This window comes from Simochromis diagramma, unplaced genomic scaffold, assembly GCF_900408965.1.
Source record: "Simochromis diagramma unplaced genomic scaffold, fSimDia1.1 OVJJ01000602.1, whole genome shotgun sequence".
Lineage (NCBI taxonomy): Eukaryota > Metazoa > Chordata > Actinopteri > Cichliformes > Cichlidae > Simochromis > Simochromis diagramma.
This window is the reverse complement of record NW_024387040.1, coordinates 6274075-6301252: the sequence shown is the minus strand read 5'-3', so window position 1 is coordinate 6301252 and position 27178 is coordinate 6274075. Positions and strand designations below refer to the sequence as shown.

The following is a 27178-nucleotide window of genomic DNA, read 5'->3' as shown; positions in this document are numbered from 1 at the left end:
AGAACACAGAGTACGGTTTCCTGTGTGTGATGCAGTGATGCAGTTAAATGCTAAATGACCGAGAAAGGAAATGTTTACATTAAACATTATTATGCATACAATTAAATCATCTGATTGCACGTGAAACAAATCAGGTTTACCGTAAGCCTTCATACACCATGAAAGAAGCTCATATATATGGTAATAATTCCACTTAAGGATCAGGACTGCAGAAGTCTGGTAGCAGATATTGACATTCCAGGTATTAAATTCATTAACTAAACTGAAAACAATTGAACCATCTATTTTAATATATCAAAATCCACTTATGCAGCTAAGATAGCTGATATATATGTGTGGGCATCTGTGTTAATATTAACAGTTTCTAAGTTGACTTTCCTAGACATTTATAGACATTTAACACGTGTTGCTGAGATCATAAAGTTTAGTATCTCAAAAACCAACAGGGTCTATCCTCATCCCAAGTAATACACAGGTGTAAAAGGAGTACATTTAAGATCAAGCGATATTGTCTTTATGTGTTTGCAATAAATCCTCTGAAAATGTCATATATAAACTGATCCACACATTATGTTCAGTTTTTTCCTGATGCTATAAAAAAACATTGAAGTACAACTGAAAAATAGTTTCTCTAATCCAGTAATTTACCAGCTATTGATTAATAATCATCAACACTGCATGAAATTATGGGAAAGTGTTGTTGAAGCTAGGTTCAACAAAAGAGTTGATGATCAGTGAGCAGCGGGGTGACATCTTGTCGAGAAAGAGCACTGATGTTTACTTTGAGAGTATAGAGAAGGTCAGAAGGAATATTGCACTGTGGCTTTCTCAATGTAGAGAAAGCATGTGATAGAGTGCCAAGAGAGAAACTGGAGTACTGAATGGAAAAATCAAGAGTGGCAAAGAAGTATGTGAGGTTGGTGCAGGGCATGAATGAGGACAGCGATACAGTGGTGAGGTGTGCGGTACGAATACTTCTTGTTTGCAATTCCAACTGACAGGCAGCAGTCTCCATGGACTGTTTCGAAGGCAAAGTTAGAGGGTGAAATGGTTGGAAAAAGGAAAACCACAGGGAAAATTTATGAGTCTAGTGAAGGAAGACGTGCAGAGGGTTGGTGTGACCAAAGAGGCTTAGACAGGGTGAGATGGAGGAAGATGGTCCATTGTTGACTCATAAAAAAAACCTAATCGAGGATTTAAATACTCACTTGTCTCACCAACAGATCAAAACGCTGCAATTTACTACGAGCTGATACAGAGAAAATGTCAAATCTTTGCTTCTAAGTATCTTAACTAATTTCATATGAGTCTATTTTCACTTGCCTGTGCACATTCACTCACATGTGTATCTGAGGAGAGGACAGGATAGGCTGCATACATGGTGTTGATGTGGACAGCTTCCAACAACAGCCGTGTGTCCACTTATCCAATTCCTCCCATCCACTCCTCAGTGATTAATTAGGAAAGTGAGGGGAATTAGTCTATCAGCAGGCTGAGGGAGAGGATGAAAATATTTACAGAGCTCCCAGGAAGGGGATTTCATTAGGACGTGCCTCGTGGTGAGTCGCCTCCTCTCTGTTCATGCCGACACAGAGAGGGAGTACATTGAAACTTGACCCTGTGTGTCCAAGTGCTCGGTAACTGTGTTAAATGCCACAATGACAAATACAATTACTCAGTTACATACGAGTTTATGTCGACAGACATAACAATATCAAACAGAGTGCACACAGTAAAAATGCTAACTGAACTCCTTCAGAACATAAATGACTAAACCACTCTACAAAAAGCTTAAAATATTAAAAACACTAAAGCATGAAACCACTGAGACAGAACGACTAAAGCTTCAGGAGGCACATTAACCAGTCCCTCCTCTCAAGGGAAAAAAAACCATCCACCCACACAGTCTGGGGAAATTGGTAAGCCTCATCCATTTGGCTGATGTTTCTTACTTTACTGTATGTTGATTGGAGTCAGATATCCCACTGATGTCTTATTTCCTCAAGCTCTTCTGCTTATATCCACTCCACTGACCTCAGAAACACACAGTACAATCACCACTGTGGCAGCTAAATGCCTCCGATTATCAGGGAGGAGGAAAACGTGCATTTAGAAGTCTTAGACTTTGGTCCAAGAAAACAATGGCCTAAAATACTACTGCAAACATATTTTTTAAAATGCTTTAGCATCTATGGTTATTAGTTACCCTTGGTTTAAAATATTTATTTAGATACCATTCTAGTTTGATTGTCTGGTATTCAATAAAGCCAGTCAGTGAGGCATTGGGGCTTAATGAGATATTCAATGTGAAACACTAAAACTGCAGGAAAGTTACAATTTATCTATTAAACACTTGCACTGTACCGTAAAATAAAAAGTTATTACAACAGTTGTCTTCATTTTCCTGCATTTATATTCGTTTGGTAAAGTCGGTTGCCTTGAATTACTTCTTATTTTGGGTGGGGTGCTTTTTGCCTATTATTAAAAAATAATAATAATAAAATAAAATAAATAAAATACTGGATCATTTTTGGCTCCAGTTGGGGGATTCCCTGGCTTACCCTTTAAGGCCTACCATAGAACCAATCCCGCCAGAGCTTATGTTATATTTTTACATGCTGTGGAGCCATTTTTGGGAGCATTTCAAGTTGCTATACATCAATGCAACCATTATAGCCAACATTTTAATAATATGTCTGCATTAAGTGCATAGTAATTACATAAATTGCAAAAAAAGTGCAATAAACTACAAAAAAATTGAAAATCGTTTTTGTTTTTTTAACATATATTTCTAGTTAGAGAAATTTAAGAGGCTTATCCCTCAAAACTGTAAATACAAAAAAGTTGCACAATAGTTTTATTTTTGAAATACACCAATTTCTATAATATACTGCAGGAAAAACGAAAATAAATATTGTAATGCAAATTTGCAAAAAAAAAATCAGCATATGCATCAAAATAAACGATTTCCAGCAGTGCAATCTTAGTCCTAAGCATCCCAGAAACGACACAGAAAGTCATAAAGTCAAACATAACTTTTAAAAACACCAGTATAGGCTCATAAGGCCCTGATGGTAAAAAACTGCATTTCCGCAAAATGACGTCACTTCCGGTTTCGGGCAGGTCATGGCGGACATGCGATAGTTCGGCTGACGTCTATTCCAACGTAGGAAGTGTTACAAACAGCTGATCCGGATTGGCAAAGCGTGTTTCTGGAATATTATGTTTTTGTTGCTGCAAGTGCTTTTTATGCAGTTTTTGCAAAGCTATATGTGGAAGGAAACCGTGACCGAGGACAAGCTGATGGCATAAGATGTAAGTACAACTCCTCCGGTTTCATATGCAAAAAAAATTATTGCGCTAGCTTACGTGGTTGCAGTGCTACCGGGATTTAAAAACAGTTACGCAAAACGGAGCGTGCCAGCTCCTACCGGCTTTAAAGGGTTAAATCCCAAAATTCTGAGCTAGTTATTCACAGAGGGAAGGTAATTTACTCTGTTATGCTCAGCAGTATGTTCTTTAAACTTAAACAACAGATGATTTCACACATGCACTGCAGCCCTGAATCTTTGGAGACTTTACTCCAGCTCCCCCAGGGCTCATGCATGAATTGTGCAGGTAAGTCACAAGCAAGTGAATGGGCATGGCGTGGTCTGCCTCAGCATGCTCCACAAAGGGAGCGACTCCCACGACTAAACCAAACAGAATAATTCCAGTGCGACATGTGAGAAAAATGCAACTTCACAAAACATCCTTGTCTCACTAGTAAGTAATCTGGAACAGTGTTTGGGGGTGAGACATATAAAAACACAGCAAGATTGTTATCTGGCATGCCACTAGATTAATTATTCAATAGCAATTAGAAAATGCCTCTTTTTTTCATGAAGATATTTCATTAAACACTAAAGTTTATGCAGTTAAGTGCTTCTAATCAATGTATATCTTGTGGATTGCAGTAGCAATTTGGTTTGTTAGTCATGCATCATAGTAGAGTTTTTGTTGGCCAAAAAGTAGAGCTGTCAACAGAAATGCCAAAAATATGATGGAGGTCTCTTAGAAACAGAGTCTCCAGGGAATAGTGCATGCACACAAAGAGAGCAAGCACTCACAAGTTTATGTCGGGCACAAATGTTGATCACATTTAATTAACCAAATGTTAGAATTGCTCTTTAGAAAATAGCTGTGCACCATCATCAGCTTTATAAAGCATTAGCAACACTGGCCTTTAAAAACTTGTGTCCTCTGTGTCCAACTTCTGGTAAACTCAACATAATTCTCCAGGACATTATACTCACATTCCACGTTCTTCTATACTAGGAAATGAGTCACAATATGGCAGCTAACAATGTTCCCATTTCCAGATATTTATGTCTCTACATCCGGACGCCATAGAACCAACAGGAAAGAAGACTAAATTAAAAAACCTGTATGAGCTCCTCCTTTCCTTGGACTATGTGTTGATTGCAAGACCTCGGTGCCATCCGATGACTGGCACTCCTTTAAAACACAGTCAAGACAAACTCCCTAAGTGATTCCACCTCAGCAGAAAAAAGCAGCCAGACAAGCCGTTTAAAACTTGCAAAACAAAAAGGTCAGCAGACACACCAGGGACTAGCTAGACTTTAGACATTTTCTCACAAAATATATATATATATGATATTTTCTAGTGTGCCTGTTATCTGCGCACTGGAGGGATGGAGAGATGAATGGAACAAAGTTCTTGACCTGTTGTTTACTTTAGGTCAAATGAACCCAGCGTCCCAGAGTGCGCAGCAGACTTGCAGGAATAGGATGACGAACAGAGATGACGAAAAATGCGAGTGAAGGCTATTTAGAGTCGGGTTTTCAGATTTTAAGCTGTTGTCGGTATAGAGTGTTACTGGTACAGCTGAGCTAAGAGCAATATTACAGCTAAACAGTATGTTCTCATAAAAGGTTATTGCTTCCATTAACTGAGTCATGGCTCTTATGGCGCACGAGGGATAACGATGTGAAGAGAAAATATACCAGTAACAATTGTATAGAGTTTGTCAAAGTACGAAAAGCAAAGAATAAAGTGGGCTCGTAATGTCATGTTATTGCTTTCTGGATGTATGTTTGTGATTTTTTTAATACTTCCCATCCCCTCTTTTCCTACCTTCTAGCTACTGTTTGCCCAAAGGACAGTCCATCATTGGATGATCTTAACAGACTTCCACGCTCATGAGCACTTTATCTAGAACACCATATGGATACTGGGGAGACTGTTGCCTTGATTTCAAAACAACTTTGGACCTCAGCATAGACTCACACAATGCTGGAAACCTTCTCTTTATTTCTGACATGTTTGCATCTTGTTTGTCGACTGTACATTCATGCCACAAATTCATTGTACCCAAAGGTCTTTTAATGAATTCAGATCTTCTGGTTTACTTGTGGTTCACACAGGCGTCATTCAAACCATGAGACCCAAAGCATGTCAAGACAATATTACGCAAACCGTACCTTGGACTGGTGGTCCTTCATCTCATGCTATGAATGCCAAATTCTGACCCTACCATCTGATACCTCAGCCCAAACTGAGATTCAGACCACGATTTTCCAGTTTTCAACTGTCCAACTCTGATTGGCCTGTGCACCCTCAGGTTTTGGTTCTTGGCTGACCTCGAGAGGAATACAGTCAATTTAATTAAATCAACATTTAGACTTTATCTCATAGCAATATGTTTGTTTGTTTTTTAAGCAGCTGAGGTCTGTGCAATCTCCTTAGTAATCTTATCATCCTATAGTCCTGCAGTGGCATCAACAATAATAGATATCAGCACTGCTGGGTTGACGAATGGCGTTAACATCTACTCCTTAAAATAGTGATTTTCGCCCTTTGTAATGCATACTGTGTTGTTCAAACACACACAAAGAAAAAAAGCAATAAATATATATTATATATGTAAAGATTATGTGATGACTCTGTATTTCATGTTTGTAAATCCAGCTATCACAACCACCTAAATGATTTCAGACTGGCTGGCTGTGTTGAAACTGCTTGAAAACTGGTGAAGTCAGAAATGTTGAGAAAAACCAAGCATGGTTTCGACCTCCTGCAGTTTACTAACAGGCCACATAGGAGCAGAAAATGCCAAAGAAACCTTGTTTAACCTAATTGTTAAACAGTTGGAAGGAAACGGTTCTTATGCTTGATTCCTGTATTCCAGCACTTACACAATGCTGGAATTCAACACAATTCAGCCTTGTATTTTTGTCAGCAGACGTTTAGAACAATTGGACCTGAATACAAATCTTGTGCCCTGGATTGTTAATTGTAAGAGGACTCAAAGAGTCGAGATAAATTGAGTTCTGTCGGCTCAAGTCGCTTCTCAACTGGCTCCCCCACAAGGATGTATGCTCTCGCCCTTGTTATTTATCCTGTACACCAATACATGTCAGAGCAGGTATGAAAACAGAGCCATTTTAAAGTAAGCAGATGACTCTATTATTGTTAGGTGGCTTCAGGACAATGAGACCATCCTCGCACTGTGAAGCTGTGTGGCATTAAAGGGCACCAGCATCATTCATGCTAGAGGCAACCTTCTGAGTTCATTGATTTTTTTATTTTAATCACACTTTAATGAAGTCCCTTTTTTCACTGTTTTCACTTTCGTTTATGTCATTACTTGGTTATGGTTTGGTCACAAACTCACATCTACCTACAGGTGCACATAAAGCAACCTGAACCTGAACCACAGCGAGTTACCGCTTATGGTCACTCACTCACTAGAAATACTGGTTTCTTGCTGTGCGATGATGGAACGAACATACACACGAACACACACACCTGTGGCACAAATGTCAGTTATATGCAGAAATAATGACATTAAACGGTCCTAAGTGTCACATTTGCACTGTCCTACTGATGGGGCTTTTTTATACCACGTGGTAAGCATTGTGAAAGCGTAAATGTTTTACCCAAACCATTTCATTTTCATAAATATGTCCAAGTAGTTTTAATGCACAACTCTGACAGTGAGTGAAAATGAAACTGAAGTTTACAAAATAAAATATAAAACAATCTAAAATATGGTTCCACGTAGAAATCAAACATCACGTCTCACGTTTGGGTGCATTTCTGTTTGTTTGTTTGTTTTTCCTTTTTTTGTTGTTGTTGTTAGTGGTCACTTGACATTTCAAAGCAGTAGCGTCTCGAACGTATTTAATAAATTACCAGTGGTGGGGGGGGAAAGCAGCTCTCAGCAGCAGGAGACTCTTTAGCCTCGCAACTGAGGACTCTTGCAAGTGTGACACGGTGATTGCAACACAAAATACTTTGTTTGAAATATAACCGTTTGGAAGGAGAATATTCAAATGTCATTATATAATCGAATACTTTAGAAAATTGGATGTTTGATTATGGAAAAACAGAATTAGCACTATCAGCGGTTGCTTGTCTCCCATGTGGTTGGGAATGGAAAGCTGAGCTCCACCAGAACAGTTGTTTGACAGCACCGCTGGGGAGATATAAGAGTATCCACCTAAAATCCCACACTGTGTGCTGAAAACTAAGAACAGCTGTTTGGCATAGCGCTCTGTTGCAGTTTGAACTCCTTCATATTTCAGATACACTTTACAGAATCTGCTTTATGTACACGTGTAGTTTGTTCCCTTGCCGTGTGATGTTTGGGTCGACTCATCCACAAAAATCCAAAATTCACAGTTCTTTGCTTTTAAATACCTTAAACACTGCTCAAAATGTCTGCTCACATATTTATTCGACACAGTCGTTGAAGCCTGAGCTCTTTCGTCAAAACATCACATACGAGTCTGTTTGTTACTACAGCGATGAGGACTTGACAAAAACATTACAAGCATGGTTTGAGTCACCCTCTTCCTGGAGGACGGGGGTGTTTATACGGTCAGAAGAGCCCCAAGGCTGTTGACTCAGTTGAGCCCAAAACTCCCAACAGCTACAGAGGGTACAGTATGGCCCAGCAGGTGGGGGGGTCAGGGGAAAAGTGGACACAAGATAAGATACTTCACCTTCCTATTCACACACGATAGGCTCTTACAAAAGCTGGATGACTAATATATATTTTTTAATTATCATATTTTTATACATTTTATACATATTCTGTTTTTATATTATTATATTGTTTTGCGTGTAATTTGGATTTTACTCTCTTTTGGTTAATGACTCTTTCACAAGAATGAGAAAGACAATTCAAAGCTGTTAACATGCTGTTTACATAAGGAAAGCCTGCTAGGGATAAGAACAGGTTCCAGACCCCTAGTGCGCCAATGCGCTTGTGAAACTTCTCTGACCTGTGCACACACAATCACATGCATAAACACAAAAGACGCACAGAAACCCTGTGTTTTCAACACACACACACACACTCAATGAACTTAACACGAGCAGCCTAAAAGTAAGCAACATAGCCTCAGAGGGACACACGCCGCAGAACTTTATTCAGTTTAGATTTAGGTGACATAAGAATACCCAAAGTGAGTTTATGCACAGACACACTGACAGCACACGCAGCCAAGTAAAAAGCATAAATGAACATGGAGACAAATGTATATGTTTACGCTCTTACAATTTGTGTCTGAGATGCCTAAATGGAATAAAAAAATCACTTTAATAAACACAAACAAACCTTTAGAGCAAGATACTCACTTCCTCGCTCGAAGGCAACGGTGCATTATCCTCGATTGGGCTATAAAGCTCCTTTGGCTGAACAGATACTACTTTAAGAAAGTAAAACATGTCTGCATTACAGCTCACTGTTTTATTGAATTCAAATGTCATCCAACTGATAAATCTCAACAGACCAGAGGGAAGTATTAATGCATTTTTAACCTCCATAGATCTAATAAAGAGCCCAAAATATTCATGGGAGAGGTTACACTCAAGGAGTACCAGCAAGCCTCCCTCGGTGTGCACCCCTTCAGTATTTTCCCATCCCTCCCTGCATAGATGCAAAACGGCAACCTTGGGGAGACCCGACCTAAACAATGTGACTCTCAGAGGCCTTTTTAAAAGCCTTCCCACCACTTTTCCTCCAATCTCTCAGATGCTTCCTGTTTGTGTAAAAGATTTGTTGCCTTTTACATATCTGTTCTTTTGCTCCAATTTAGAGGAGTGTGCTGGCCATACAATTTTACAGATCCAAGGTCAACCACTGGGTCACTGATTTCCATGATGTTTTAAAGGAATTAAAACTTAAGGGTAGTGGTAAAACCGTGGCAGATACAGGTTGTATATGTATTCCTGACTCTTCATACCACCTTAAAAGTATATTGTAATGTGACAAAACACACTTTGTACACTGTTACTCGTAATCCCTGTACACGCCCCTCCCTTCATCCTCCTACACAGCTTCTAAGTCAGACTCATGCGGGCAACAGCACTAACAAGGCAGGTCCATTGAGTGTGAGAGATGCAGTAAATATTTTCTGAGCCTTGACTGCCCCAGAGGGATGGTGCTGGCGCTGTCCTTGACACTTACACAGCACACTGACAAAATAAAAAGCTTGTTAAAGTCACACTGGACAGGCCCCTCTTGGCCCATCAGGGGGTGATGTATGTAGTGCTGGATGTTTAGGACTGTCAGGAGCTCAGACGTTAGTTATGAACAGATGGATGTTTCTTATATCTATACAAAGCATAAGAGTGCCAAGCCTCCATTAGATAAAATATATGCCATGCATGTGTTTTGATGGAGTCCAACAGCATTCCTGTGATATCGTACTAAGTTAAGCTCACTAAGCTCCCACTCATGAACATTATTCTTTTTAATACTATAACCAAGGCAATATTCTAAATGTAACCACCTACATTAACTAGATGCGTAATTAAACTGCCCTCTATATCTTCTTTAATAAATACCACCAAAAGTTAAATGGAAAGGTACTCCAAAAAAATATTGCTGTCCAAGAATGTATCCACTCAGAGAGATAAATATCCCAACGATTACATAATGTTCTGCATACCACAGTTTGGGGACATTAAGATGGTACAACTGGGAGGGTTCTGTAGCCAACTGATACAAAAGAGATTTATGATGTGAATTCAGAGTTCATATTTGGCATCTAAGCTCTGACCTCGGCTCTGCCAGCATCCACCAAGTTCAGCAAAACATGGATCGGAAAGAACAAAAAATAAACTTTCTTCACCTCTGAAGGGAAAAATTGGTCTGCATGTTAATGAGAGTGTGGGGAGTGAGTTGGAGGGCGGGGTGGGGTGGGCTGCTTTTAACCATGTAAAGCACTTTGTGCTACATTTCTGTATGAAAAGTGCTTTATAAATAAAGATTGATTGAGTGATTGATGTCGAACAGTAAAAGCAGTTTAAAAGTAGATTTTGCAAAGTAAAAGCAGATACAACTATCAGAGCAGACAGTACACAGATACAAGATGAAGTCAGCGGCTGAATAATAAAACCAGAAATTAATGCAGACATCCTGACCGAAGTGTAGCTGAAATGTGTGTAACTGGTGGGCTTGTTTTGTGGCCAACTCATCCAACCAAACATTAGACTTTTAACTGTTCAGTGCACACTTACTTAGGCTTACAGAGAAGCATGCACTGCAGCATGAAATCATCCAGGAATAACATCAAAAAAAGGAAAATATGGTGCAATACCACTTCAGCCGCACTCACATTCCAATATAAGCATCCACATGCAACATGTATCCTCATGCCAAACAATAATAACCAGGCAAAAAAGAAGAATTGAAGCCAAGGACACTTGATATATAGTGAATGAAAGACAGCAGTAACAAAAGCCAAAATATAAGCCACAAGCATACCTGTCAAAGACCAACTCAACACCAAGCAGATGTCAAGCAGCAAGCTCTTACTTTGACAGAGGAAGCAGTGATCTTAGCAGGCTTTTTGAAGAGTCACAGCAGCTTCCACGCCAAGATTTGAAGATCATGTGGAATATGGCTTAGCTTAGAAAAGCCTTAATAGCTAAAAAGAAAAGTAGCAGCATGCATTTTGGTGGATTTGGGGGCAGAATGAGCATCACTGCTTGACACTATTGGTGGTTGAAATGGTCTTATTATTTGAAGACAATGCTTTCAATGTAAGTCATAGAAGTGGTTTTTAGTGCAGCGGTTCTCTACATTATTTTGTAACCTGATATCAACTTATAATTATTCCCTAGCTAGAATTTGTTGCTATTTTACATTGTCTTTACATTTGAGTCAGAGAACAGCTGTTTTTCTAACATGATAATAATAATTCCCAGTGGATAAACCAAAGTTGCCTTAAAAAGTAAAGTACAACTTCTCACGTGTCAGAGGGGTGTCTAACATTATTTGCTGTTTAGCATTGAAGCGTTTGCTGGGGGGGGAAAAAAAGCTGCCATTAGTGATATTAGTTCCACCTGTGATTCTCATACTGTGAGGGGTCTAAATGTCCAGAGAAACGCTGAGAAACATGTCTCTGGGCATTTTTTAATTACGGGTCTTAAGGGAATGGTGGGGAAGTGAGTTTCAAAACAATATCTAAAGCAATGGTACAGCATGGAACTGTTTAAAACAAAGGGGGAAAATGTGGTCGGGCTTATTAAGACAACATGTCCATCAAATCCCAAACATAAAGAGAACTGCTTCACTCTGCACATATTGTTTTAATAGAGAATATTTTTTTTGTGTTATTTAAAAAAAGATATTTTGGGGTAAAGTTTGGATACAAACTTATGAGGAACATGTGTGAAAAGAAACATGTAGTTCTTGTTCTGCATATATTTCTTTTGATCACATTAACCTGGCTCCGTGTCGGCAGAGAGTCTGCAGATGGAAATTAGCCCAAGGCTATAATCTGGCATATTTACATTTGTTAAAATGTTCATTAATATGTATTGCCCCTCTTTCTAATAAATAAATAAATAAATAAATAAGTTAAACATGCAATAGGTTCTCTCAGAGAATTGGCTTTGATAGAAACACGCAGCACGAACCTGTCAAAAGCTGATAGAGCACACTTTGTTTTGGAAATTTTAGATATTTATACACATCTAGAAGCTACAAATAGGCAAATTAAAAGGAAATCTTGAACTCTTGAGTCAGGTTATAGCGGTGGTGGTTTAGTTCCATTAGTGAGGGACCAGTGCAAATTAATCCAAATTTAAGATGCTTCCTGGACTTCCATAATGGCAACCCATCTACACTACAAGCCTTTGGAATTGACCACATTCATATTTTAACACAAACAGGTGACAGAGGAACCTTTTACAAAGGAAAGTTTTCTGGATAATCTACAGGCCACTAAATATTCTGTTCTAACGGGCAACTTTTCTTTTTTATAGACCTTCATGTTGTCTGTAGTTGATGCTGCTGTGTGTGTCTTGCCTGATTTGGACTAAATTTGGTGAATTCTTTTGGGCTTGGTGTTTATATCCTTTTTTTTAGGTTTTATTGGTGGAATATTCGAACCCTCACCCTTGTGGGAAGCTTTCTATTGGTGAAACACAGCAAGAACATATCTGGTTTGCTCATGGCACCTCAAGTAGAAGTGATTTTGAATCCAGGAACTGCTGCAACTCAGCAGTTGAAGTCAATAAAAACTTTGTTCTGAGTAATAATTTTTATCCTGTGCTCACACATTTTCTATCCTTGTGGGAGAAGCCTTTTCCAGGTTCCCCAGAGTAACTTGGAATTACTGGATGGTTTATTAATCATGTGGCTTTCAGGTTTTCAGCCCATGTTAACACTTACTTGGCCCAATGTGTTGGACGTGGATCTCCATTAACATCTTTAAAACACCAAATGAGGGAACAGATTTTAAAATAATGTTTTTCCATCCCTCCAGTACATTTCCAGAGAACATTTAGAATCAATCCCAAGATGCATTTAAGCTGTTCTGCCGGTATGTGGTGGTTCATTTTCTTGCTAAGACGCTTTATGCTGTTAATTTTTTTTCTCTCCAGTTTGTCACCCGTGTTCATTTTACAGCTCGAGCTCAACTTCAGAACTCACACAGTATTGTCTTTCTTCAGCAGGTGGCTGTGTGCTGGTTTGGCATTTTACCGCCTGTGTTGCTGTGGTGTAAAAAGTCTATTTCCCCGCAGTGGTCTGCTACCAGTAATTACCTCAGACATCAATTTATTCTACTACAGCTTAAGTGCTAACACGGCTAATCTTGTTAGAGTGATGTGATTAGCAGGAACATCGCCCAAGATCACACCTCCAGGGTATGAGCAGTTGAGATGAAGCCTTGGCCTCTTTCTGGCCTCATCCAGCCACAACTGATGAATTATTCTGTAAAAAAAAAAAAAAAAAAAACTGGATTTACTTGATGATGATAGTTGCATGGGTTCATAAAAGTTGCACAACTATAACTTGGATTAAACATTGATGCATTTATTGAGTGCATTAAAGAGGACACTGTCAGAATATGTAATTTTACCTTTTTAATGCACCAACTTCAATTAAATAAACTCTATTCTTTCTATAAAAAGAAAACAAAAAAAGCTTTAGGAACATTAACTATGTCATTTCCCTTCTAATCTTTTGCATATCTCTGTTTTAAGATCACCAACATCTGGTTCTGCTTGTACCCAAGGAGTGTAAATCATTGTTGTAGTACGGGGTGTTGCAACAACATCCTGTCCCCACTGAGAATTATTTGCTTTGTGGAAAATACATGTAGTGATTCTGCACTCTCTGCTCACTTCCTGAGAGGTCTCAAGGGTCAGATATAGACAAGATCATTCTTGTGGCAGCGAGGACCGTAAGGACGAAGGGATACCATACAGATGCTCAGTGCTGTGACAGGATACGCAATAAGATAACATTCGCCTAATGGATGATTCTTATCATTTGCAGTAATTGAAGACATAATGGAGCTTGATCATAATCCCCTGGAGGTGTAAATGGCTCTGTTGCTGAGCAAAGTGAGTTACTCTCCTCCACAACCTGCCCTTCCTGAAAAATGACAGGTATAAAAAGCGAAGAGCTATTTGCTGCACGTCACGTATTTTCAAAACGTTTTCCAGACCTTTGTACCTGCTGCCTTTTGACCCCCGGTGACCTTTGAAGAACCGCCTGCCATAAAAACCTCAGCAAATGTGATCATTCTCAAATGACCAGGTCACACCTGAGTGAGCAAAAGTCACCAAACAGGACCTCCACTTAGCCCAAAGTGTTTGTTTTTCCTTTCTTTCCTTGTTTGTCTTTAGCCCAGGCGACGGCTTTCTTCAACAGCCGCCACTGAAACTGAGGGGATTTGCAGGATGGCTGCCACGCCACCTCATCCATCACTTATCCATGTCAGCGACATTTGCAATAGGTTGCAGCAGAGAGGCGAGGATGTGACCTGCTTCTCAACACCTGTCAGACCTTGAGAAAGAATAGGGGGAGACGAATAACAACCAAGCTGTGTCTGACGGTTCTGTGCAATCCCTAAAAATAGAAATTCCTTCTTAATGCAGCTGGATTACACAAGCGCGCAGACAAGTTCTTTCCTTTTCGTGCCTGAGTTGGGTTTTTCCTTCTTTTCTTTTTGATCACACATGAACTGTTTTAGTGGTTTAATAAGTCACTTTCATCAAACTTACAGCTTCAGTAGAGACAGTTTGGCCAAGGGGGAGTTGTAAGCTCTGAGGTATGCATGCACATAGATTTACACAATGCCGAGAAAAGGTCCATATGTTTTAAAAAAAAAGCGTGGCAAATGAGTGACAGATGAATCGCATACTGAAATGCAGGAAACGCTTTGAGGAACCCTAGCAAGAAGTGGGGAAAAAATAGCAGTGTCCCAACTCTCAGGCTCCACCCAACTGATCTCCCCCGACATACACACACCTTTTTGAGCCCGTGTTGCATAGTGATTCAAGGGGATTCTTGTGGCAGCTATTAATAAAGTGTGTTGACAGGCTCAGTCATAATCAGACCCTGGCCGTTCCTTTCATGCTGTGCAGAGGACGAGGGACGGTGGGACTGTCATTGGATGAGAGCTGACATAAGTGGAAGGAGAGAGGTGGCCAAAATATTGAAGTAAGACTTGAACAAAGTGCTGTCTGTGATTATGAGCATGATTTTGCATAGTCGATTAAAATGCAGAGCCAAATTGAACACCCTTAAAGGATTATGCAACAGGGCTAGATTTGGAACGTTAATCATCTCTAGCTGTCAGAAGTAGTCAATTTCATAAGACAGAAAAAAGTTGATGATTAAAAGCAGACGTTAGGGGAGAGGAGGGGAGATAGTGCTTGAGGTGCAAGGGGGAAAGTAGAGAGGAGGAGGAGAGAGAGGAGGAGAGGAGAGGTGCTATTGTGTAAGAGCTCATGTGTGGTTGTTTGTGTATCTGCAGAGTCTGTTGGCCAGAGTGAAAGATGGGTCAAGACAATATGTAGCTGACTGGCTCCAGTGTAACTCATTCATCACTGTAGAGTGTGTGTTTGTGTGTTTGTGTGTGTGTCAGAGAGAGAGAGAGAGTAGTGGTGGGGTGAGGAGGGGGTTGTGTGTCAGACGGTGTTCCTCCTCGTCCTGCTCCAGCGGTTAAGTTAAATCAGAGGCAGTCAGTGACACGCTGCGGTGGTCTCTCTATCTCTCAGCCCGTCCTGCTCTGAAAGCATCAACAGCCTCCTGGTTCAGCACTGCAGGTAAGCACTGACACTGCCTCGCTTTCAGGAAGGATTCTCACCAACTTTCATCTTTGCTTTCATTGATGAACGTTAGCATTTTAGGGATAAGTTAGAGAAACTGTTTTCTGCTGATTCTTGGTGCAGTTCGAAAAACTTTTTTTCATTTACTAAAATGACTAATATTACTTTCAGAACCTGCAAATGAAAATAAAACAACACAACAACATACTGGCTTTATTCATGAAGTAAATCAGCGCAGTTTTATTCCTTCTGTTTGTTTACTCTGTCTATGAAATTCTTCTGTGTTTAAAACCCTTAAACCAACTACAGTAAATCTGCGGTAGGAATGAGAAGAATTCAGAACCTAGTCATGCCATCTATACAAACCCAGGTCTTATATCTCCATAGAAAATTGGATCCACTTCCTGATAAACAGTATCTCCGTGCTCTTTGAAAATCCTCGCTTATGAAGAATTTAATTGCAAAAAAAACACGTGAAAAGGTGAAGGAAAATCAAACCAGGGGTAAAAAGAACTGATGGAATTTAATTTATAGTTGTGTGAGTGAAGGCGACAAAATTCATACTATTGAAGTAATAATGAGGAAAGAAGAAGTTAAGGGACAAAATAAAGTGCTGCAGACTTCTCAGAGTAAAAGTTGCTGTCAAAGTTTTTAGGAGTTTCATTCCCCCCTCTCGTGTTTCCATATTCAAGAGACTTGTTGTTCTCAGGTTATACGAGGTTTTCTTTTTTTAACAGAATTACCAAAACAATTGGAAATAAATAAAAGATAGCAGGATTTATAGTCTCCTAGGTTATTGTAATTCAAAGTCGTAGTACAAGAAATGATTGGAAGCCTCTCAGGCACAAGTTTGTGTTGTTTGATTGTGTACGTCACATGAAAGCGCAGTTCTATAAACAGAAAGATGCAGACATAACTTCTGGAGCCAATATTTCCATTAGCTGCCCAGCTGCAGGCCATAAGTCAAGTCTTTAATTAGTTCATGGACACTGTCACAATGTCATACACACATGTATTATTAATTTAAACCCTTTGATGTTTTTCTATTTCTGGATTCATGTTAAAATGAGAGCTTTACTGTATCACTTTTTTAATGCAGTGGCAGATTCTTCAGCAGTTTAGGGAGGTTGCCTCACTTCAAGAAGCTCATGATTTAAAGCAACACCCTGCAAGCTGAGACGGAGGAGGAAGTGAGTTGTAGGAGGCTACGGCTGAGATGCACTATGCAATTAGACACCATTGTTGTTCATCTTCAGGGAAAGGAGGAAATTTAAGGTTCAGGTCTTGTTGTTGGTTAATTAACTCATGCTGAATTTGTATTTCTTTAACACCTTTAGAGATGCAGGATGCACAAAAGTCAGAGGCACCCATTGTTGCAGAGCATCCTGTTGACCAAACAGGGCTGAAACAGGAAGGTGGGGTGAAGTGGCCTGTTTCCAGTAAGATGAACCTCACTTTGTAATAGGCTGATATAAATCATTAACTCGATCAGCCACTGATTTTAGTGGTTTTCTCTTTGAACAGCCAGATGGTGGTGCTCATGTCCGAGCAGCTGGGTTCTCAAGCTAAGGGTAGCCTCAGATAGCTCAGTTGATGGGAACTTTCTCACTGTCCCAACTTAGACAATCCTATTATTCTAAACTAAAAGTGATTTAATTTGTCCTTTTTTTAGTTTTTGTAAATAAATCCCATGTTCCCAGAACGATTCCACTTTTAAATGCCCCAAAATAGGACTCAAATGTTGCTACTATAATGTCACTCAGGATTCAGCCACAGAGATCTGGGGGGCAGAAATGTCCCCAAACTTCCTCCTAACCCTGATTTTATCATTCAGTGTAAGCAGCTTTGTTTGCAAACAACTCTGGGCCTTTGCAGCCTTTTTGTCTTGTCTCAGAGGATGCAGCTTGCACACGGACTTTGTGAAGGGGCTGTTTGCCTTCCTGTCTGTGGTCACCCAGGGTTTATAGCTGCCATTCAGTAATGTGCCATCTCACTCAAGCTATAGCTCACTGGACAAAGCCACCCTAAATAGCCTTCTTCTGAGTCACCTTCTTTCTGTGCCACCTTATCTTTATTATAGATATTCAGCACATTTAGCCTTGTTTGTATTAACTCAACACACGTTCCCTTACTATCTTCATCTCCCTCATGGAAAAACACTGGCGTTGCACTGCACTAATAATAGTAAAAGAGTGTCCATTTTCTCTCCTATTTCCATTTCTGGCAATCAAAAATCTTCTGAGCATCAAGAGATTTCCTTTAATCGTTTAAAAATCCCCAAACTGTGAAACCGATATTCATTTTAATGCTCTTGTTTGCATGGTTTGATATTACAGTCACCCACCGTTATTAACATTAAGAAGGAAAACACCCGCACTTTGAATCCGAGCTTCGACATCTGTGTCGGTGCTTTATCCTACCTGTTACACTGGGGCCTGTGCAGGAAACTGGCAGAGATATTCCATTATTCTGCTGCCCTTGGCATCCACACATCTTCCACACTTGATAAATCCCACATCTGCAGCAGATAGGGTCGTTGCTTTAGTGCACGCAGGGTTTTTTTTTCTTATCTCGTTTTTTTCAAAGAATTCACCTACTGAAATCTGCTGAAAAATTAGGATCTTTTTATTATTCTGAGATAAAACAGTTGTGCTGCTGGAGCTCGGACTCTGAGCTCAGTAGATGTGAAGGTAAAGTGTCTGCAATAGGTTGATTCGAGTAGCTTAAACTCCAATGAGATTGTGACAGGAGCACATGGCTACTTTTTTTTTTTTAAAAATCTAAATGTATAGAAACACCCTGGCTGAAATTATCAGTAGTGTTTCTGTCAAAATGCGCTGTGTCCCTGCTGAGTCAGCAGTGAGACGTAAAGAGTAAAATCCTAATGCTAGCATGCCATCTTGTGGCAAAATCCTGCTCCGTTTACTCAGACTGGTAATCCAGGGAATTCCATTTCTGTCGTGACAGCTGTATAATAATAAAAGGTTAACTTCTCATCCACAAAAGAAATCATAAATCAGTTAAACAGTTGTTCATTATCTTCAAATTGTATTTGCCTACTTATGATCTCTAAAGGCAGAGTTATGTTTTCTTTGGCATCAGATTGGATTTACTGTAACCACAAATATTTCTTGTTTTTTGTGCAAGTTTGGGTAATCTCTTCAGCTATATTGTCATATAAATGAGGCTTATGCTAATATTATTACATCAGCTCCACTAATGACACCCACAAAGCTATTCTATTAAACATAAAGATGCTCAGCAAAGGAGAGAATTTGTTTTTTATATTCCCATTTCACTCTAAGCTTGTGCAAATCAAGCATAAAAAAAAGAGAGAAAAAGAAAAAAGAAAAAAATAGCCCCGAGGCCAATTTTCCGCAGCACGCAGGTTTGATTTTCTCACAGAGCAAAGTTTCCACAGAGCTGAATCCCTGCTGTCCTGTTTGTTTAGGTGTGTGCTGATTAGAAGTTCTCATGCTGTGTACAATGTATCTCGGCGCGCCGAGGGTTTAAAACGTGACATGTCTTTTACGGTGACTGGAGCCTCGAACCTCTCCTCTCCTCCCCTGCTCCCTCAGCGCTTTAGTGTTTAATGGCGTTGTTATCCAAGCTCGCGCTTTGCCATGCGGCCTTCATTAACTCAGGTCATAACACGAGGCATAAATGTTCTCCTTCCGGGTGCTGACAGTCCAACCCAGATGGACCGAGCATTTGATAAACACTGTACAGTTTTACTGTTGCCCTTCATTAGCCGAGGGACGATTATAAGGCGAAGGCAGAATGCAGGCTGTCTGAATAATGACGTTTTTAAAGGGCATTTTTGGAATATTGAATAACATGCAACATCTGTTTTTCATGGCTTCTTACTTTACAGAAATAACATAAAGCGTCAGGATGGCTTTAATGTGCAGGTCTTTAATGAGCTGGTGTAGAGTGAGCATTTTCATGGGTGCTCGTGTGGATTAGCGTTTATGGGCCGTGCCAGCAGTAATGATGGCTCCTCTCCTGGGCTGCCTGTGACATTTTCTTTTTTTGTGTGTGTGTTTCTTTTATAGGACTCGCTGAGGCCCTCTCCCAAGGCTTGTATCAGTCACCACAGACCAACCCTGCCTACAGGGACCCTCCATTTGGGATTTGGTGCTCAAAATGCAAAATCTAACGACAGAAACAACAGACGGTTTAGAACTGGCATGTGGTATGTCTGGACACCATGAAATAATTTTCACCCTGGTACCCATCGTCTATGGCTGTATTTTTGTCATCGGCATTGTTGGAAACAGCATGGTGGTGGCTGTCATCTACTGCTATATGAAGCTTAAGACGGTGGCTAACATTTTCGTCCTGAATCTTGCCGTGTCTGACCTCACGTTTCTCATCACTCTACCAATGTGGGCCACCTACACCGCCACAGGGTATAGTTGGCCCTTTGGAGGATTCCTGTGCAAGGCCAGTGCAGGGCTGGTGATTTTTAACATCTACACCAGCATCTTCTTCCTCACAGCCCTCAGCCTAGACCGTTACCTGGCTATTGTGCATCCAATGCGATCGAGGCGCTTCCGCACCGTGGTGTATGCGCGTCTCACCTGTGTGGTGATCTGGCTTTTTGCCTTCGTGCTCAGTGTGCCCACAGCGGTGATCAGGGATCTCCACGACATCTCACACTCTAACACTACAGTGTGCGGCATTCTGCACCCGACTGAAGAAAATGAAATGTGGTTGAAAGAGCTCCGCCTCGCCATCAGCCTCATGAAGATCCTGCTGGGCTTCCTGGTGCCCTTTGTCATCATCCTCACTTGTTATTGCCTTATTGGGCAGGCGCTGCTGGGGGCCACGCACATACAGAAGAGCTCTCGTTCGCGGGACGACGAGGTACTGCGCATGCTCGCAGCGGCTGTCTTGGCCTTTTTCTTGTGCTGGGCGCCACACCAGGTATTCCACTTCATGGAGGTGCTCACCCAACTGAAACTTGTGAACAACTGCTCCATCGTGGAACTCATTGACACCGCCATACCCTTCACCATATGCATTGCCTACTTCAATAGCTGCGTGAACCCTATCGTGTACAGCTTCGTGGGGCACAACTTTCGCAAAAACTTACTCCATCTGCTGCGTTGCTCCCGAGGTGCAGTTCCCGGGCCTCACCCGAGCATTAGCTCCAAGATGAGTGCACTCTCTTTTCGCGCCACAGAGGCACTGAGCCTTGCAGTCAAAAGTAATGCCTCCTCTGACGTGAAGTAAAGGGGGAAAAAAGGTGGGGGGGAGAGAGAAACAGGGTACAGTTGACCTCTCCTCGCTCTTTCAGTTTGAGGTCAAAGACCTGGGGATGGAGACATTCCATTCTTTTTTTTTCTCCATGCCCAACTGTATTACCCAGCACTGAAACATCCACAATGATTGTAATGTTGTGCACATGTTCCTCTGTAGTTGCAGAATATTTATTCATATACCATTCCATGTCACATAGCATGCTGGCAAATTTTCCCATCTAACCCTGTGAAATGAATGAGAGTGTCACAAAAAAAGCCATATTAATATAGTATGGCTCTGCAAGAAAATATTATACAGAATTACTGAACACTTATCCCATTATTTATAAAAAGATATGCATGTTCTGCAAAATTATGTCAGCATTGTGCCTCGATGATACAGTGCAGTACTATAGTGTCTAGTGATAACTATCCTTTGCTCTCAGCAGGTTGTTCACTAGTTGGAACAATGCTAAAAAAAAGTGCTAAGCCACTCATGAATGCTCTGCCAGTGGCAACATACATGAAATAATTGGAAATGTATTGCAAAATGTCATGTAAATGTATATTTGCAGCATATCTGACTTCAGTAACTATTTTCCGTATGTTATATAGTATAGTCAGACTATGTCCTCTTTGTGAAAATGTATATTTGTTTGCATATCAACACTGAAATGCTACCAAGTTTGGGAGTGACATGCTATCAAAAATGGAGTGCCATGTAAATAATCCAGGCTGGGAGATCATTGTCAGTGTCTTTGGTGGTTGTCTTTGTGGTATTTAAACTTGACAGGTGTGTTTTTTTATACCGTGTAGGTGTACATTTTGTGAATACGAAAATATAATTAAAAAGAAATAAAATACAGTCCATGGTGGATCTTATTTTTTAATAGCTGAGTGTAAAAAGAGACAAATCATCCTGATTAGTCGTGAAAGCAAGTCACACATTACAAAAAACACTTCTGATAACTGTGACTTATCCAAATCAAATGACCTTGGTTTAAAAATGCCTCAAACACGTCTTGAATCTATTAATCATTGACAGTGCATCATGCAGGCTCTTGTTTTTCCACGTAACACCTAAAAAAAACCAGCGACACAGCAAAGGACGTATGACACATCTTTGCGTAAAAGACTCAGATTGGTGGATGTACGGCAAGCTGCGAGGTATAAGTGTCGTACACAAGGAAAGCCAGCTTCATTGCCAACATGAAGGTCCTCCTGTTTTTTGGATTGGTGGCTTTTGCCCTCGCTGACGTCACTCGCTTTGAGGGGTAAATTTACACTTTTGTTTAAAAAAAAAGGACAGCATTCCTGTAAACTACAGCATGTGATGACACAAAAAATATAATGACGCAGTTCTAATAATAGAAGTACTATATAAGCCTGCGTTCCCTAAGTTTGTGGCTTATGCAAAGGGTATTACTGTGTTCCAAAGAAACTGCTGAGGAGTGAAGGCAAAGTGTTTGTCGATGCTATTTTATAATGTTGATTTCTCTCACCCCCCTTTTTTAAACAGTGATAAAGTTCTGCGTCTGAAGCCTGTCCTTAATGAACATGTGAAAGTCATTAGGGAACTGGCTAACAGTGTTCAGGTACCCATCTGCTTTCACACATACAGGCACACACATATGTTTCATTGCTCAAGTGTTTGACTTTGCTGCCATCTGCAGCTCGACTTTTGGACCCCAGAAAATGCTGAGCAGGTGACTGTGGGCATGAGCGTGGACATCCGTGTGCCTGCTCAGTACCTGGACATGGTGTTCACCGTCCTGCAGCAGAGCGGCATGCAGCTAGAGTAGGTCGCTAGACAAACAATTAAACTAAACGATATTTATCTGGATATTTTGTGCCCCAGATTTACATTCTTCACGCAATGCTGTGACACTTTTTAATTAAATCCTATTCAGGGTCTTTATTGATGACGTTCAGGAGGCTGTTGATCGCCAGATTGAAAACAAGGGTTCTCCCAGAGCCCACAGCTACACCAAGTATAACACCTGGAGCAATGTAAGAGTCGAAACCCTTAAGAGCGCCGATCTCAATTCTGATTTTCTTTTCTGGTTTTCAGTAATTCCTTACCATATTTGTCCTGTTTATTTTAGATTGAGTCATGGATGAACTCAATGGCTACTTCCAATTCTGATATGATCAGCAAGGAGGTGATTGGAAACACCTATGAGGGGCGTCCCATGGTAGTTCTCAAGGTAGGCTTACCCAAATAAATATTAAAGAATTTAGTCTAAGGAGCTTGGAAAGAAAAGCTTGAAGACGTTTCACCTCTCATCCGAGAAGCTTCTTCAGTTCTAAGGTCAAATGGTGGAGAGTCCCAGATTTAAACCCAGTGGGAGTTTCCCCCCAAAGAGGGACAAAAGGACCCCCTGATTATCCTCTACCTAATCGCATGAGCCAAGGTGTGAAAACAGGTGCGGGTCACAATCAGCCAGGGTTTCGGATGAGCTCATTGTGAAACCATTGTGAAACCCTATCATGTGATTTCCTGAGGTCAGATGGCCCAGGGTGTGAGTGGGCGTTAAGGCGTCTGGGAAGGGATCTCAAAACTGGATTATAGATGGCAGACAGTTGGTGTCGTAAACCACCGCCTCTGTTCAAAGATGGTCGCTCACAGTGGACGTAAATGGCTTCTTTCACTCCTCTTTCAAACCATCTGTCCTCTCTGTCCAAAATGTGAACATTGGCATCCTCTTTCCAAGCTCCTTAGACTATGATGACCTGGATGACTGAGAACCTTCACAGACATTAAAGAATTTATTTTTTAATTTACATTATAACTACATGCAACAATTGTTTTGTGATTACATTTAACAACCACAGATTGGTAAGAAGTCTGGTTCCACCAAGCCTGCCATCTTCATGGACTGTGGATTCCACGCCAGAGAGTGGATCTCTCATGCTTTCTGTCAGTGGTTTGTCAATGAGGTAAGGAAGACGCCAGGATGACCGAGGCAAGCACCTACAAATAAGGAATATAACTGATTACAGCACAAATTTTTTTGCAATCTTCCTCAGGCTGTGACCGCCTATGGTAGTGATTCTCAGATGACTAGCCTGCTCGACCAGATGGATGTCTTTGTTCTGCCCGTCTTCAACGTCGATGGTTACGTGTTCACCCACACAAACGTACGTTACAATCCATTCAAACTTAAGTTGTTTGCCTTAGTTAAAAGAAGACATCCTTGCGCTATATCTCGAAGAATGCATTTAATGCACATCTGTATGCATTTTGGGAACTTTAGAACAGGATGTGGAGAAAAACTCGCTCCAGGAACGCTGGATCCAGCTGCCTTGGGACTGATCCAAACAGAAACTTCAATGCTGGCTGGTGCAGTAAGTATGACATATGAACAGTTAAATCTTAGACTGATAAAAGAAAAATTGGGGTAATTTGCAATTGCATTGGTTATTTTTAAATGTCAGTTAATAGGCATTCCATAAAAAGTTAAATTTATTTTAAACAAATACAAAAAACTTCAGCAAAAATATCAGGTTTAAGGACAGGACATAGAACTGTATTTTTTTTTTTTTTATATAGATTTTCCATGTATTTTAATCTGGCAAGTCAATAATATGTTTAGTTACAGTTTGGCTGCTTGGTAACATTTTTAGTTTGTAATTTATTATGTCATTTTATTTAACAATTTTAAAAAGAAAAAGAAAACTTTTATACGTGGTTTGCTATGTGACTGCAGCCACTGGAGCTTCCACCAACCCCTGCAGCGAAACTTATTGTGGCACCGCTCCTGAATCGGAAATTGAATCCAAGAATCTTGCTGACTTCATCCGCAAAAATAAATCCATCATCAAGGCCTACATCACTATCCACTCCTATTCTCAGATGCTGCTCTTCCCCTACTCCTACACCTATGAGTTAGCTGCAGACCATGACGAGCTGGTAAGTCACCGTTATCTGCCTTAGCATTGCAGTGAGTGTACAAAACCTACCTCTGAGTCAGGCTATGTATAATTATGAATTCGGTTCATTCAAATAATGATCTGTATGTGTGATATACATGAATACGAGCAAATAAAAAGTTTTACAATAGATCATATAATATAAACATATATAACTCTACCCACCCCATTACTGTGTTACTCTTATCTAAGGGCCACACTTAGCTGCAGCAAATCATTTACTCCCTGCTTACATGGCTCATTCTCATGGCTCTTTTACCTCTCACTGGGGTGTCCGTGGTGCTGCACAGTTAACACTCACACCCCTGCTCCAGCTCTCACACTAACTGAGGCAGATCACACGTCTCTGCCTCTCTATTACTCACTTGTAATTTAGACTGTCTTCTGACACTTTACAGAACAAAAGAACTCCAGGGATCTGTCATAACTCATCAGTCTGGCCAGAAATATCATTTCCTGCTTGTGCGTTTCTCTGGGGGTTTCATTTCCTCTTGCAACTCACTGATGCTTTTACTGCTTTCTATAATATCACTAAAAATGTTACTGGAAACCCGCAGGGTGAAAAGCATGTATTTATAACGTGTAACAGCTGTATTTTAAAGGTGGTGTCGTTTGTGTGCGTGCTTCGTTTCGTTTAAAGTGACAAATTTTACATTAAAAAGTCCTCCAAATTCAAGCATTTCCAGACAATGACACACCTTTGCTCAGTCTGATATACTCAGATACTGTGTTGATATATATACATGTATATAGTTTAAACCTTATAATTAATTCACTCTATAACACATTTGACTTTTGTTTGTATTTTGTATTGTAGATGGCAGTTGCTAAGGGAGCTTCTTCTGCTCTGCGTAGCCTGTATGGCACAGTCTACACCAGCGGCCCCGGTGCTCCAACTATCTGTAAGTACAGCAAATAGTCACACTTTATTGTGGGAAGATTGCATATTCAGTGATAGCTTGATAACCTATTTCCACCTCTGTCATTATGCATTATGGTGTGTTCTCAGCGCACCCATCTCCATTGAGAAATGTGGCCTCTTGAAACCACAAAAGGCAATCATGAGCCACAGCTATTTCAAGCAAGGGATTCTTTTTTTTGCCCCCCTGAAGTAAAATGTGTATGAAAACACATGTAGACTGTCCCAGGTTGTCAGAATGTCACCATCTCAGTGATTTCCCTCACTCTCTCCTCATCTGCCCTTAGACCCCGCTGCTGGAGGCTCTGATGACTGGGCCTACGACCTGGGAGTGAAATATTCCTACACCTTCGAGTTGCGTGACGAGGGTCAATATGGCTTCCTGCTGCCCGAGTCTCAGATCAAGCCCACATGCGAGGAGACCATGCTGGCCGTCAAGTACATTGCGGCCCACGTGCAGAAGAACCTCTATTAAAATGCGGAACTGCCAGGACCCCTGCCAACTCGGCTCCTCTGTACCAGCCCCCAGCCCCTCCAACCTCTCAGCCATCTCCTGCCCGTATCCATGGATACAGGGCACCACCCGCCATGTTTCCTCACTGTGCTTGACAGAATGTCAAGATGAGTGCAAACAATAAAATCAATGATCCATCCCCACACGCTGAATCAATTTTTTTATGTGTATACGATAATATTGTGTCTGGTACACAGAGGCTTTACTGCGTACGAACAACAGCAATAATAACACTTTCAATTTAGGGCTCATCATCTGCTGCAATGAATGCAAATTAAGAGGGAAACATTTTAGAAACGTATACCACAACCTTTAAGAAAAAATATTGTGTAATGTAACCATAATGAAACCATAATGTAACTGTGCCAAACACCAAATGTTCTTATAGTTTCTATAAAGTGTCTATAAAGGAGACATTTAAGAAAACAAAAGAAAGAGCCACAAATTTATTGCACCCCTTTGGATCACAGTGATCCCTCTTGTTCAGATGGCACTGCTCCAGTAGCAGCGCTTAGGTGGGCGTGGGTATCTGTTGTTAGGGATTTTCTAAACAAGGGCACAGTATGTGACAAGCAAAGAGCACTTCTTGGCAGCATCTCCATTCTGCCAAGCATCTGCCTCGGTGGAGAAAATAAGGGAGCCAAAGACCAGCGGGAAATTTTACTTCACATTCACATTTCTGGGGTAAAATTGGAAAAGTAAATTTCACTGACTGGTTTTCACGCATCACAATGCAGGGAAAAAAATATGACTAGTTTTATATTCAAATAAAAGCAGTGTATTGACCCTCATCCCACTGATATATATAATACAGTATGTACTATATTTTTTTTCATTGTTCCAATTTTTTATGACTTTGTCAGTCAGCTTGTTCGTGATATTGTCATTTCAGTGATTTCTATTTCTCCTTTGATTAGTGCTTTTTAAAAATGCAAATGCCCATGCAGTTTGGTATGGGCCTAAATTAAAAAGGCACTCTT

At 40.5% G+C, this 27178-nt stretch overlaps 2 protein-coding genes across 3 annotated transcripts; both read left to right on the top strand.

Moving 5' to 3' along the window:
* Positions 1-19732: 19732 nt before the first annotated feature.
* Positions 19733-21700, top strand: agtr1b (angiotensin II receptor, type 1b). Its single transcript, XM_040044553.1, has one exon. It carries the CDS (start codon positions 19733-19735, stop codon positions 20822-20824), a length of 1092 nt encoding a protein of 363 aa, XP_039900487.1. The 3' UTR covers positions 20825-21700.
* cpb1 (carboxypeptidase B1 (tissue)) lies at positions 19762-26341 on the top strand. 2 transcript variants are annotated; one of them, XM_040044547.1, is made up of 11 exons: positions 19762-19781; positions 22352-22427; positions 22506-22630; positions 22743-22842; positions 22938-23039; positions 23668-23772; positions 23863-23973; positions 24090-24180; positions 24543-24745; positions 25583-25667; positions 25972-26341. In XM_040044547.1, the coding sequence occupies exons 1-11, from the start codon at positions 19777-19779 to the stop codon at positions 26157-26159; spliced, it is 1191 nt and encodes a 396-aa protein (XP_039900481.1). In that variant the 5' UTR covers positions 19762-19776; the 3' UTR covers positions 26160-26341. The 2 variants fall into 2 exon arrangements, with proteins under 2 accessions (XP_039900481.1, XP_039900480.1); XM_040044546.1 differs by lacking the exon at positions 19762-19781 and adding an exon at positions 21981-22106.
* The last annotated feature ends 837 nt before the right edge of the window (positions 26342-27178 follow it).

Coding starts and splice junctions, on each gene's coding strand:
- agtr1b (XM_040044553.1), top strand. CDS start 19,733: ATGCAAAATCTAACGACAGAAACAACAGACGGTTTAGAACTGGCATGT.
- cpb1 (XM_040044546.1), top strand. CDS start 22,042: ATGAAGGTCCTCCTGTTTTTTGGATTGGTGGCTTTTGCCCTCGCTGAC. Junction 22,428..22,505: donor AACTGGCTAACAGTGTTCAG/GTACCCATCTGC, acceptor TGCCATCTGCAG/CTCGACTTTTGGACCCCAGA. Junction 25,668..25,971: donor CCCCGGTGCTCCAACTATCT/GTAAGTACAGCA, acceptor ATCTGCCCTTAG/ACCCCGCTGCTGGAGGCTCT.